Genomic DNA, 14,151 nt, shown 5'->3' on the forward strand with positions numbered 1-14,151 from the left:
AGGCCCCTGAAAGTTTTAGTATTTGTTTTACTGGGAAAATTTGGGAATCCAATTGCTGAAATTTGTGTGATTATATGCAGGTCTAATATAAAGACACGCTTATACAGATATTCCCCTGGCCATGAAAGTAGAATGTTCCTATTTGATATGATTTGATATGTTATTTTTTGAGTATAGAAATGCTAAAAATTTTCTCCATACATATCAATGGTAATAGCATTCTCAGCAACCCCTCCTGCCATGTGAAGCCATACCGAATTAACAGGCATGCTCTACGTTCAGATAGTGGGGAAAACCTGCACTAAGATCTTAATGCTGAAGGCAGATAGTTCTATATTAGGGATGGGGAGCTAAGACAGGACGAAAGAAGTAAGGCAATTTGGAAACCATCCAGACCTCCTTGTGGGCTGTGGAGAAAGTCTGTGTATATTGAGTATAATGTGATGATTATCTTTTTTAATTTTAATTATTTTTTTTAAACAGATTTCTTCTTGGCAAACTAACTGAAGGCAAGAAAAGCTAATCTTCTTGTTAGCCCTCTGCAAGACATCCCTAACAGAACCAGGCCCAAGTTCACCGTGCTACCATACCCCACCACTCCAGACACTACTCTGGGGTCTTCCTGAGGTTAGCAGTGTGAAGATGACCAGCACCTTCCTAGCATGACGACTGTGGACCGTGTGATTGCCACCCACCAGTCAGAGTGGGTCTCTTTCAATGAAGAGCCACTTTTTTCTGGCCCTTCTGAGGGTAAGATGTGTTTTCCTTTCCTTAGTGAAAAGATTCGCAAAGAACCTTGCCTGCCTCTACCTCATCATTCATTGGGTGGGATCTTAGTATGAAAAAAAAGAGACAGTGTATTACTTTCCTGAGGTGCAGATTCTTTGACACAGAAACCTGGAGGAAGCATCTTAGATGCCTTAGGCCCCCAAGCAAGAGCCTGGGAACACCAAGTTTCTTCCAAGACAGGTAAACTCCGTATTTACGCAATACTATATACTCCAACCTTTGATTGTTACTCCCACAGAAATTTGGATTTTCTTAGATTTTATTTTATTATTATTATTTTTTAATAGAGGCATGTTTTTCTTTCTTTCTTTCTTTCTTTGTTTTGTTTATACATGCACTGGGTACAGTCAGAAGCGCAGGAGGGTGAGAGAATTCACCAGAGCCAGAGCGGGGAGCAGAGCAGGCAGAAGGACCGAAGTACACTGCTGAGGGGAGCAGCGGGCGGCAGGAGAGGTCTGCGCGCCATGTGGGACCCTCCTGTGGTGGCCAGGGAGCAGCCAGGGATCAAACCAGCGCCTCAGAGGCCGCGGGCAGCTTCGCAACCCAGCGCTCAACCGCTGCGCCACCGGGGAGGCCCAGGATTTTCTTAGATTTTAAAGCCTGATTGTTAAAAATTGCAGATGTCATAGCCAGGTTGCTTGGGCTTCACATGTGCAATAGGGACAATCACAGTACCTACCTCATGGTAGTTGTGAGGATATAATGAACGAATATGTCAAGTGCCTAGGACAGTGTCTGGCACAGTGAAGATGGCCAAACTGACTTCCAGGGAACTAGTGGGCAGGACATTGGTCAAGGGAAAATAGGAGTTAATTACAGAGCCTTGTCAGTGGGTTCTGTTCAGCTGCAGCTGCCACTGCCAACCAAAATCAACCTACTTCATATCAACACCTGGGAAGTATGAGTTCACTGGTGTGCTGTCCATTATGCCAGCCATGTGGCTGAGAGGCCTTGAAATGTGGCGAGTCTGGTTGAGATGTGCTGTGAGAGCAAAATACCCACCCCTGAATTTCAACCTACTAAGTTAAATATTCCATGAACAATTTTTATGTTAATCACCTGTTGGAATTATAAATTGTCAACTAAACTAGGTTGAAATAGCTATTATTGAACACAGTTTCAACTTTTACATTTTTAATGTGGCTACTAGAAAACTTTAAATTACATAGGTGGCTCACCTTTGATTCTTTCAGATAGTGCTTGTCTAAAAGCTTTGATTACATGTAGATGGATCAGTTTATTTGAATTCTGGTGAGAGAAAGGAGTTTTGTATTAGTGCCTCAAATTATTTTTTAAGTTTTCATACAGTGAATTTGGCCATTTATGATGTGCAGTTGATGAATTTTCACACAGGTCTAGAATTTTCGCACAGGTCTAGAAGTGGGGGCTGTTGTTAATGCTCATTCTCTTATTCCATGGCATTTAAATGGAATGTGTAGCCTCCATCCCAATTGAATATAATTCATTGTAAAGAAGAATTTTGAAGGCTGTTAAATATCCAAGGACAAATAGTGTTACCCAGAGTTAGAGAGGAGCCCCTATGCCACATTAATGCAGCGTTTGCAAGTGTGGTCTGCAGATGTGTGTAGTTTGGACTGCACAGTTAAATGTTTGAATTTGAATGCCTTCAGTTCAGACAGAAGTTCTCTTGTTTAGCTATAGTCCCCAACAGTCCTTATTGCCTTTTGTCTGTGCTAGTCAACTTAGTTATAGTTCTTGCTTGGCCTCCAAGCATTTTTGTTTGTGACCTCGAACAGCTGGAGTAGATGCTGAGGTAAGAATAATGAACACACACACACACACACACACACACAGAATTAGTGAACATGACACCTTGTCTGGATGCTATTGATGGACACACTGAGGTTAAGGTTTGTATATATTATTTAGCATAGCGCACAGGTGGGAATGCTCTTTCTTCACCCTCACCCTAGTAATAATGATTCCTGTGGTCAGTTCTAGTCCAGCTTGGCTTTTTGCCTCCATGAGACAATTATGAAGAATGGCTTTTCTCACATGATGTGATGGTGATGTCTGGTGTCTGTTTCAGGGGGCACTGAAGAGCATCTTCCAGGACTGTCGTCTTCCTCAGACCAGTCTGAGAGCTCCTGCGGGGACAGCCACCTGGCAGATGGAGGTGCTCAGGACCGCTCCCCCTCGGAACAGGATGATGCCTCTGAAAAGATGGGCCTCATCTCTGAAGCAGCCTCCCCTCCTGGGAGCCCTGAGCAGTCCGCACCTGATCTGGCCTCGGCCATCAGCAACTGGGTTCAGTTTGAAGATGACACGCCCTGGAGCAGCACATCACCGCCTCCTAAAGAAACAGGTAGGACAGGTGGGAGGCTAGAAGGGTTCTGGGTCTGTGCTCAGCAAGGATGCTTGTTCACTACAGGTCTGCTTTACCTGCTCCAGAAGAACAGAGAGAGAGAGAGAGAGAGAGAGAGAGAGAGAGAGAGAGAGAGAGAGAGAGAGAGAGCGAGCGCAAGCAGGCAAAGATCTCGTGGCATAATTCAGTAGCTAGTTTTTGTGAATGTAAAGAAATGAAAGGATTTATGAGTTCTATGCTATATCCAGCCTTTTACCTATGTACCCTGGCTGTTGGAAGTATGCATATTTATTTATGTTTCAGGGATTGGAATTGTATTTACTCAGTACCTACGCTGTAAGCTCTTTACAGGTAGAAATGAATGTCTCTCAAAGTGTGGAGCACCCACCTTCTCTAACAGGGTCACCAGTTAAGTGGACATTCTTGCATTCCAGACCTCTTGAATTTAAATCTTCAGAAGTGGGGGCTGTTGTTAATGATCATTCTCTTATTCCATGGCATTTAAATGGCCAGAAGCTGCTCTGGGATGTTTGGTGAAGCCAGAGGAGTGAGGACCTTTATTGAACATATAACACTGGCAAGAGAGCAGACTGATGAAGCATTCATACATGTGGGCAGGGGATCAGCACAGAATAATAATTTAATAAGCTGTATTTACTGAATACTCTTTGGGTCTGGTGTTCAGTGCTTTTTAAAATATTTTATATTGAAGTAACAGTGGCTTATAACATTGGGTAGATTTCAGGTGTACAGACTTATGCATCAACATCTGTACATGCTGCATGATGTTCCCCAGCAGAAGTCTAGTTTCCATCCTTCAACATCCAGTTGATCCCCTCACCAGATTTAGCCCCAGCTCCTTCCTCCTTCTCTCTGGTAAACAGAATTGTTGATAGATGGGCCAGTTTGCTCCAGTGCTTCACCACTACTTTTTTGCAAAGCTAACTGTGGGATTATTCATAATCATGTTTCTCCCATCTGACTGGGGATCTCGGATTGTTACTGATTATGGTTCTGACATATTATTGAAACATGTTGGGCCTCCCTGGTGGCGCAAGGGGTCAAGCACAGCATTATAAAGCTATCTGCAGCCTCTGCAGCACGAGTTCGATTCCTAACCCACATGGCGCAGCAGACTATTCCTGTCTTACCCTCTGCTTCCTTCAGCAGTGTATTTCAGTACATCTGCCTCTTTTGCACCCCACTCTGTCTCTGGTGAATCCTCTCACCCCTGCTCCCACCTCTGGCCTGTACCCCAGTTCTTGTATGCATAAATGAATAAAGTTTTAAAAAAAAACAACAACATATTACATAAGACAGCAGTTCAACAAATGTGGACTGTGGATTCTAGGTTTTTCCAAAACCCTCTCAAGGGGTCTGTGGGGTCAAAATTATTTTCCTAATCCTAGAATGGTATTTTCCTTTTTCTTTACATTGGCATTGACATTGATGGTACAAAAGTGATGGTGAGTAGAACTTCTGGCCACTACGTATTCATACTCAAAAGGTCAACTTCACTTACTACTTTCAGTGAAGTAGGAAAGATGATAAATTTTATTAAATCTTGATTCTCACGTACAACTTTTAATATTCTCTGTGACTAACTGGGGATATGAATAATTTTTTTTAAAAAAATTGAATTTAAATTGTTTTATTAAAAATCATTTTTTTAAATGATTCATTTTTTATTTATACATATAAGAGCTGGGATACAGGCCAGTGGTGTGGGGGGTGAGAGGATTCACCAGAGATAGAACAGGGATCACAACAGGCAGATTGAGCAAAGTACAGCTGAGGAGAGCAGCTGGCGAGACAGGAGAGGTCTGCTGCACTGTGTGGGTTGCTCCTGGCTGGCTAGGGATCGAACTTGCACTGCAGAGTCTGCGGACAGCTTCACATGCTGCATCTTAATCCTTTGCACCACCAGGGAGACCCTGATTAAAAATCATTTTAAGATGATTTTTAAAAATCAAAATAATGCTGAAAAAATCCTTGATGAACAAAATAACAGTATTAAAAATGAAAGATCCAACCGACAGTTGTGTGACTGCGAAATGCCACATCTGCCTTACCCTAATCCAGGCCCAGTTTCCAATAATTTTATTTATTGATAAAATTTTATTTATGGATAATTTTCAGTATTGCATTTTAAATGTTATTTGATTACTGAACTTTTTGGTGCTTTCTTCAACTGTTTACCCGAGATGCGTACTTCACTTTTCTCACCCTAGTCCTAACCCTCGTTATACTAGAGATAGGGGATTTATTGATATTACTAGAGAACAAATCAAGAAATGACAGCGTTCAAATGCATGAAAGCATCATGTTGATGCAAGAATTGTTTAAATACTAATGATTTCATCTGTTTTCATGACTGAAAATTTAACCTTGTGGAGTTGAGCAGTCTCTAGGCCTGGGGTAAAGTCAAGAAGCAGGAATAAGCTATGTGTAGGGCCAGCCCCAATTCTGCAGTGCTTCTAACCTAGGGATCCAAGAACCACAGGGGGCAGAGTGACAGTGCAGTGGCAAAAAGGGTAGTAATTCCTAGGGTCCAATCCCAAGTCTGTATCAAAGTCCCTACTAACCCATCAGCCAACCTAAATAGAAGTCTGCAGGGTGTATTCCATCTGCCCAGACTCACTTTGCCCACATAGGCAACTCCGTGGATTTCAGTAGGGAGCTAGCACTAATGCCAGGTGATAAGCAGGAAAAAGTAGGCTTCAATCCACTTGACATAGGTCATGCAGACAGCCCCCAAGTTAGGTTTTAATTTGAATAAGAAGGTTTAGATTCATGAACTTTGTCAATAATATCACATGCATAACAGCAGGCATGACAATATAACAAGGTGTCTGTAGCAAGAGTCCTCACAGAAAGACAGTTTGGCTTCTTGCAGTAACAGGTGCCTCCTTCTCTTTCAATAATACTAACTTTTCATAGTGCCATAGGCTAAGGAAAGGCCTGCAAAGAAAGCAGGACCTAGACCCTGGGAGCTGTAAATGTATGTGGAGAAAGTGTCCTCAGGTTGTGATTAAATTAAAGATTTTGAGGGAACCTCCTTGGTGGTGCAAGAGGTTAAGTCTCAGCTCTATGAAGCTATCTGCAGCCACTGCAGCCCGGCACAAGTTTAATCCCCAGCATGCCAGGGAGCTGACCCACATGGCACAGCAGACCTCTCTTGTCTTGCCCGCTGCTCCCCTCAGCAGTGTATTTCAGTCAGTCTGCCTGTTCTGTTCCCCACTCTGTGTCTGGTGAATCCTCTCACCCCCCACACCTCTCGCCTGTACCCCAGCTCTTGTATGTATAAATGAATAAATCTTAAAGAAAAATTAAAGATTTTGCATAGTGGAATAGTCTTAAGTACGTTCACATATGATAGGAAGATAGAGGGAGATGTTGCCCACAGAGAGAAACAACCTGAAGCCTGAACAGAAAGGCATTTGCACATCCTGGCCTTGAAGATGGAGTGAGGAGGCCATGGAGTGGCAGCAGCCATTGAAAGCTGGAAGAAATGAGAAGCAGATTCCCGCCTCGAGGAACTACTGCTGACATCTCCTTTTTGGCCGAGTCATTCTGGTTTCAGATTTTTGGCTCCCAGAATGGTGAAAGAATAAATTTCTGTTGTTTTAGACCACCACGTTTTGATAAATTGTTCAGCCACCATGGTTAGTTGCTATAACAAGTATCCAAAATTTTAAAATGGAGCCATCTGCATAAAGCTGAGCAAGTCAGTCTGGGCTAAGGGAGTAGCACAGGCCATTGATTAAGCACATGTTGTATGCAGGCACTTCACCTCCAAAGTGTACGGTCTTCTGTAAGCTTTATAAAGGTTACACCACCATGCCTGCAGGATGTGAAGCTCAGCCAGGAAAAAAGTTTCCATGGAAACTGATATTTGACTTCAGCCTTCCCATCACTTATCATCAGAACAAACTAATTCTTTCCTATAATGTACTTGCAAACTCTTAGTTTCTTCCCATTTTACTCCCCATGTCCCTTTTGATTCTATTAAATGCTCAGCACTTTCTGATCACATATCTTTGTGTCAGGAGAAAGGGAAAAATGTGTATCTTGGACTATCCCATGTGCCTCTCTATAAATATTCTTTCATGAGAAAATCATGATCTTGGCCTAAGAGAAATAGTGAAAGGACAAGAAAGGGGGAATTAAGGCCTCCCTGGTGGCACAAGGGGTTAAGTACAGCACTATGAAGCTATCTGCAGCCTCCACAGCACGAGTTCAATCCCCGGCCAGCCAGGGAGCCACCCACATGGTGCAGCAGACCTTGCCTGACTCGCCCGCTGCTCCCCTCAGCAGTGTATTTCAATCAGTCTGCCAGTTCTGTTCCCCACTCTGTCTTGGTGAATCCTCTCACCGCAACCCCCACCACCACCTCTGGCCTATACCCCAGTTCTTGTATGCATAAATAAATAAATCTTAAAAAAAAAAAAAAAAGAAAGGGGCATTAAGTGGGACTATTTAGAACAAGTCCCATTTGAATTTCTGGGAGCACAAACTGGGGCCTTAGTTAGCCAGCTGTTCCATACTTAACATCCTGGCTTGCGAAGCTGGAAAGAAAGGATGGAGCCTGCATGGATGCACACATGGAGAGTCTAGGTGGAGAAATGCTGGGGTGCTCCTTTTCCTTCCCCAACCTCCATTCCTCCGCTCTTCACAGATATTCTGACAGAAGAGGAGCAAAAAACAAAAGAATTTCTCTTTCAAGCTATGCCACCTAAGAAAAAAGCCATGGGAGCATTGGATTTCAGCCTGGAATGGGAATGCCCTATTGCCTTAATTAAAATGCAAGGAGACTGTAGGCACAGTGGAGTTAGGACAAAGAGGCTGTCGTTCACCATAAATCTCTTATTTTGGTGGCATTTCAATGCTAGAAGCTGCACTAAGGGACTTAGTGGAGCCAGAAGAGTCGTCCCCACCCTGGTGACCTGGCTATTTATTTTTTTTTGATTATGCACACCAAGGGTGATGAATAACCAGGAGCAACAGATAGTGGGGAAAACAACTCCAGAAATGCTTAATCCATGCAGGGAACAACTTTCTTTTGAATGTCAAGTAGGACAGGATTTGAAGTAAGTGTCATGATGATTGGAGATGCATGATCTTGCTCAGAAAAAATGTGAACAGTAACAGTTGAATGACAAAGCCTTTTTATAACCACATATGTAGGAAAGAGAACTGGCATCCATTCTGTGGGCCTGTGGATACTAATGAAGGTGCCTAAATCAACCCACCCAAGATTCTCAGAACTGGCCTTCTCAATATGCAGAGTATTTTCAACTAGGAGCAATGAAATCCTTTGAGGCTGAAGAGAAGCTTTTGTCCTTGCTTCTAAGTCCTTTGCCCTTACCTCATTGAAGAAGAGACAATGGTGTCCTAAACTTCTGCCTTTTTTCTAATAGAAGAAATCACTGCTTCCTGCTCTATGACCTCGAAGAATGTACGTGGGGGTAGGGGTCTCATCCTGTTATAGCTTTATCATTGAACATTTCCTCTCTAAGAATCTTACCTTTATTCTCAGATAAAGGGTGAAGTTACCCCTTCTTGCCTAACATGTAGAGTGTTCCATTTCTTTGATGCTCAGATCTTTAAACACAAGAATAAATATCTCAGGTCTACTCCACTAGTCTTTAGAATTTATCACAATCGCTTCTCGGCCTTTTGGCTAAGATCAAGTGTAGAATTTATCACAGTGTAAAATCTCCTTATATGCCACTAACCTTTGACCTTTTCTCCTATTAATCTGTCTGATGTTAATCTGTTCATCTCTCCAACCTTAGAAGATCCCGAATAGCATGGAGAAATGCCCCCCTAGGCACCCACTCTAGGAAAGAGAGGGCATATAAAACCATGCCCCTTGAATCATCTCTAAAATTTGTTTTCCCCATTGAGACTCCTGAAAGTTAGTGGAAGCCAAATGTGGAGTCCATATCTCTGACTTGACAAGACTACTTTGACTCAAGTCGTGTTGACAAATATTCTCTGTAGAAAGATTTTTAGTAGAATTTTAATTATCCAACACTTAAGCATAAGACTTAAGTTAGGGCCTCCCCTGGTGGCGCAGTGGTTGAGCACTGGGCTGCGAAGCTGCCTGCAGCCTCTGCAGTGCCGGTTCAATCCCCGGCCGCCAGTGAGGGTCCCACATGGCGTGACAGACCTCTCCTGCCATGCCCGCTGCTCCCCTCAGCAGCGTATTTCACCAGTCTGCCTATTCTGTTCCCCGCTCTGACTCTGGTGAATTCTCTCACCCTCCTGCGCTTCTGACTGTACACAGTGCTTGTATAAATAAATAAATAAATCTTTAAAAAAAAAAAAAAAGACTTAAGTTAGCCACAAGAATACAGTTTCCATCTCCAGTCTGAAGATGCTGTAGGGGCGGAGAGGAGATTTCTCCCTACCCCTCTGGGTTCTTCTCAGGCTGGTGGAGCAATCAAATGAACATCAGACAGATTAGTACAAGAAAATAACATGTTTAGTTATATATGTATGGAGCCTCTACATGGATGTAAATTCTAAAGTAAATGGGGCAAAACAAGAATATTCTTCAGAGCTAAGGAATGGGTAAGCCTGGGGCTTCAGGAATGGAGGAGGAGGATTCAGGAGATGACAAGAGGGTGACTCATGACAAAGACCAGATGTTCTATAATTACAGGCTTGTCCTGCCATGTGGATAGGTTTCTCCAATAGGTTATTTCTAGTAAAAATCCTGATTGTGGTTAATACTCCCAGTTTTTATCCTTCTAGGTAGTCAAGGGAGTGGTAAAAATTTCTTTTGAATCTGCAGGTCTCAATTTACATTTTTTCCAAATAATCTACATGCCAAAGTGACCCAACTTGAGAAGGTTTATTCTGGACATCTTGGAGGCCTGTCCTTCAATACTGTACAATTGATCTAGGTTACACTGTAAAATAAAATGTTAAGAAATTTAACTGAAAACTTGTTTTCTGAATCCTGAACTAAATGTATAAATATTCTGCTATATCATGAGCAGAACCAAAATCTTTACCAAAATTTTGTTCAAATCATAATTGAATTTTTGTATCATTTTCTAAAGAAACACTTTTTTTAAAATGAGCCCAAACCTAGGTGGAGTTTCTTCACACTAGGTCCTTCAGCAGTAATGTTTCTGAGTATCCCTAATTACAGAAAGGTGTCCTAGCTTGGCATTTTCCCTCCTCTGCCTTTAAAATTCTACCATGCACCAGAAAGAATGTAGCACTAAACTTGCCTGTCCCCTAAAATCTTTTTCTTAAAAATCCTCTCACAGCAAAGGCTGATTTCATGTAAGTGCATTTTACGTGTGTGTGTGTTCATAAAGCATGTTAACAAATGCATGCAGATAAATTGAAAAGCAAAGTTCATTCCCAAAATTAAAAAATTTAGGCACTGATACCAGCATGAAATATTATCAGCACTAATATCCTGTTCACTCATGCACTGACCTTCCTCCATGGACCTGGGAATTTTGTGGCAAGGTCAAAGCTGAATTGGACCCATTATGCAGATACTGCAGGATATGCATAATTGCAAGCATAAAAAAAACTTTCATTTCCGGATCATTTGTCCCAAAGCCCAGGCAAGACTGGAGTATTCACTTGTGCTTCAAATGTCTTCCCTAAAAGCTTGGGTTAAGGACTACCCATTGTGTCTGGGGAAGCTAATTATCAGGAACCAGAGAAAGAGCCACTTGTTTAGGGGAGGACCAGAGATGATGTCAGCCACTTAAGTGGAAGGCAGTGATGGCAGCTGAGAGAGTTGATACTGGAGAAGATTAGCCCAGCGGTTAATTTCTATTATGTTTTTCATTCTGGCTGCTAGGGATGAGTGGTGATGGGGGTGCAGTAACACCCCAACACTTTGGTGAATATATAGACAAGATCCGTTGCATTTGGCATGCATATGTATTTCCCTCCTCAACAGAGGAGGTTTTATCTTCTTTTAATACCTTGACTTGTTCTTTTCTGCTTTTTAAATGTAATTAATGTCCTTTCTGGAATTCATCTCAGATAGTGATATCCTCAGGAATGAATTATAATTGAGTTGTTCTTTGTCAGAGCCTGAGGCGCTCTCTGCCCCTCACCACTAGGCTCTCCTCTATTCCAATCCACCTCTCCAGCTGTTTCCAACAAGGTCATTTATGTGTCTCTGTTCTGCAGTTCCCCGGATTTCTTCCCTCACATTTTTTGCTCTGCTCAAGTGTCACCTCCCAACCACCAGCATTTTCCTGCTTTAAATGTCTTTGAAATCTCTCTCTATCTTCTGAAATTTAGTTACACACTTTGTGTGTTATCACCTCTTCCTCACCAGTGGAAAGGGACTTTGTCTAGAACATTAATTTCAATTCATGCATGGAATATGGAGCGCGGAACTTAGTAAGTGCTCACTTAGTCATTGTTCCAGTTAGTGAATGAAAAGATGAAAGATGTATATGAAACCCACTGCAGAATGGCTAAGTGACTTCCCCTTTATGGGGACAAAGAGCTGTTAGCTGGAACAACAAAGTTCACAGTGAAGTGAAATTTGTTTAACAACCTAGACATCCTCCTCTTCATTATGCTCATTTCTTATCTACTAACTTTGTTGTAGAGCATCCCTGATACAAAACGGGGTGCCTGACTGTGGGTCCTCACCCGCGTGCTTAAAAGGACTTATCAATGCTCTACTGCAGGCACACGCGAAAGGTTTATAAAAGGTTTATTTACAAGGGAAGGGGAAATGAGGAAATGTACAGCTCAGGGAGAAAAGTGGGAAACAAAGTTTTAAATGAGTCCTACCCGATCTGTAACAGGGAGGTCCCCAGGAAAGGGGGAGGTTCCCTGCCCCACCGAAGGGAGGGTGGAGCTGAGCAGGAAGAGGAGAAGCTGCAGAAGAGACTGAGGAAGGAGCAGGAAGGAGCCAGGAGACCTGGAGGAGGCGCATGGAGCCTAGAGACACGTGAAGAAACTGCGCTTGTTTTTTGGTCGTGGACGGGGTGACACAGATGTGGGTGAGACCCATGGGGAGGTGACAATGGCAGCTTTTATCTGGATGTTGATTTTGCTCTTTTCCTTCCGGGCTTGTTTGGTTGTTTGTGACCCTTTTCTGTGGGTCCCCACTGGAAGATGCTTTAGACTTGTGGCAGGCTTTGGGGCCTTGCTCTGGGCCAATCCCATATGGATGGACTTTTACCCACGAGGGGATGGGTAACTTTGGGTGCTTCATTTAGAAACTAGACTCTTTGCCTTACCTGTATTGTTTCCTAGTTTTTATTAAAGTTCCTTCCCATTAAATTGTCATATGTTTTGTGTTGATGCGGCGGATGGCAGAACCCATTTAGAATAGGCAGGTTTGAGGGGTTTGGGCTGCCCCTCTCCCTGTCCTATATCAGATTTGGCGTCCAACGTGATTTAGGACAGAGCCATCCATGGTTAGTCAGCCCCATGGGGAAATTGGGCTTCCCTATGGCACTGGCTACCATAAGCGCAAATGTGATTTTTGGTTTCTCTAGTGTGTTTGTTTCATGTCGATTTGCTGTTGAAAAACTGGCTTGGGCTTTGTGAAGATTCTGTGTGTTTGTGTGTAATTTGTTTGTAGTGACTTGCTAAGAGAGTTTAATTTGTGGAAATTGTTCTGTGCCAGTCCACCAATCTGGAATCCCAAAATGGCGCTCTGAGAGGTGGCTGCAAGCTAGGAGCCATGAAGCCAGGAGGCGAGCGACAGTGAGCCCCCCCAAGGCCCACGTGTTTGGTTTTTATACCCAACCTGGCTGCCCAACTCCACCCTCAGGTCCCAGCCACCTTCCCTTTGGTGGTGACGGGATTTGTCTTTCCCAGTGTCTTGATGGCTTTGGTCTGGAGTGGGGGTGGAGTCCACAAAGCCTGTATGGGATTAGCGCAGGACATCCTTTCCCCCTAACAACTTATTATCAGCTTTTGACTTCCCATTATAAGACACACAAAGCATACACACATACGTATATGGGTATACATGTATCACTTACATACACACAAACACAATATATACACAATATAACGTGATTACGTACACACAATATATACACTTATATATGCACATATGTCTAATACATACACACATACATATATACTTTTTCTACGGGCTATCTTAAAAAATACACTTAAAACTATTCATTATATTTTTGTTGTTCTTGAAATTACCATTATGACATAGTGAGTTGGTGGGGAGGCCTCTGGAAAAAGTTTTTTTCTAGTTATCTGAAGGGGATTTTAAAATATTTGATGAAAACTCCAAATTCACTTCCTGAGAATGTTCTCACTCACTCAGGGGGTCTTGTAACCAATCCCAACCTCAGTATGGGATTCAAAACACAAACTGCTTATGCCTCCCTGGTGGTGCATGGGTTAAAGACAGTGCTATCAAGCTATCACCAGCTGCTGCAGCACCAGTTTGATCCCCAGCTACCCACATGGCGCAGCAGACCTCTCCTGTCTCGCCCCCCTGCTCCCCTCAGTGGTATAGTTCAGTAAATCTGCCTGTTCTGCTCCCCACTCTGTCTCTGGTGAATCCTCTCACCCCCCACACCTCAGGCCTGTACCCCAGTTCTTATATTGCATAAGTAAATAAATCTTTAAAAAAATTAAAATAAAAAAAACCCACTAACTGCTTAACACCTGCGTTAATGAACTCATTCATGCAAAATATATTTGGGTTCTGGTGTAATTCTGACAGTTGTGATACCAAACTCCAGCCTCAGTTTCCCTTAGCCAATAAAAGGAAACAGTTTCAGAAGAAAAAAAGTAGTTTAATTTGTCAGCAAACCAAGGAGGACAGTAGACTTGTGTCTGAAAGACCACTGTCCTGCTCTTAGGCAGCTTGCAGGGGTATTTATACAAGGGAGTAAAACTAAAGGGAGATGGGCAAGGGTCTGCAAAGGGGAGATGGGACTGGTTGGCATGTACTTTTGATGCAGGCATGTGGAGATTTTGGGTGGGTGCAGGCTTGCTTTGTTAACACCTGATGTTTAACTTCCTTATTATCTTCTTAGGGATGTCCTTTTCCT

At 42.8% G+C, this 14,151-nt stretch overlaps 1 protein-coding gene across 4 annotated transcripts in view; it reads left to right on the forward strand.

Moving 5' to 3' along the window:
• Window positions 1-662: 662 nt before the first annotated feature.
• The window catches only part of STON2 (stonin 2), a gene marked incomplete at both ends in the record, with an annotated part of 99,905 nt that continues 86,416 nt past the window's right edge, over window positions 663-14,151 (forward strand). For 2 of the 4 annotated variants that reach the window (XM_084239577.1, XM_084239579.1), the window contains 2 exons: window positions 663-750; window positions 2,840-3,124. In XM_084239577.1, the coding sequence (XP_084095703.1) occupies window positions 663-750; window positions 2,840-3,124 (373 nt within the window). The remainder of the gene's footprint in view (window positions 751-2,839; window positions 3,125-14,151) is intronic. The other 2 variants (XM_084239578.1, XM_084239580.1) reach the window with 1 other exon arrangement.

The sequence above is a fragment of the Talpa europaea genome (genome assembly GCF_964194135.1).
Source record: "Talpa europaea genome assembly, chromosome: 8".
Classification (NCBI taxonomy): Eukaryota; Metazoa; Chordata; class Mammalia; order Eulipotyphla; family Talpidae; genus Talpa; species Talpa europaea.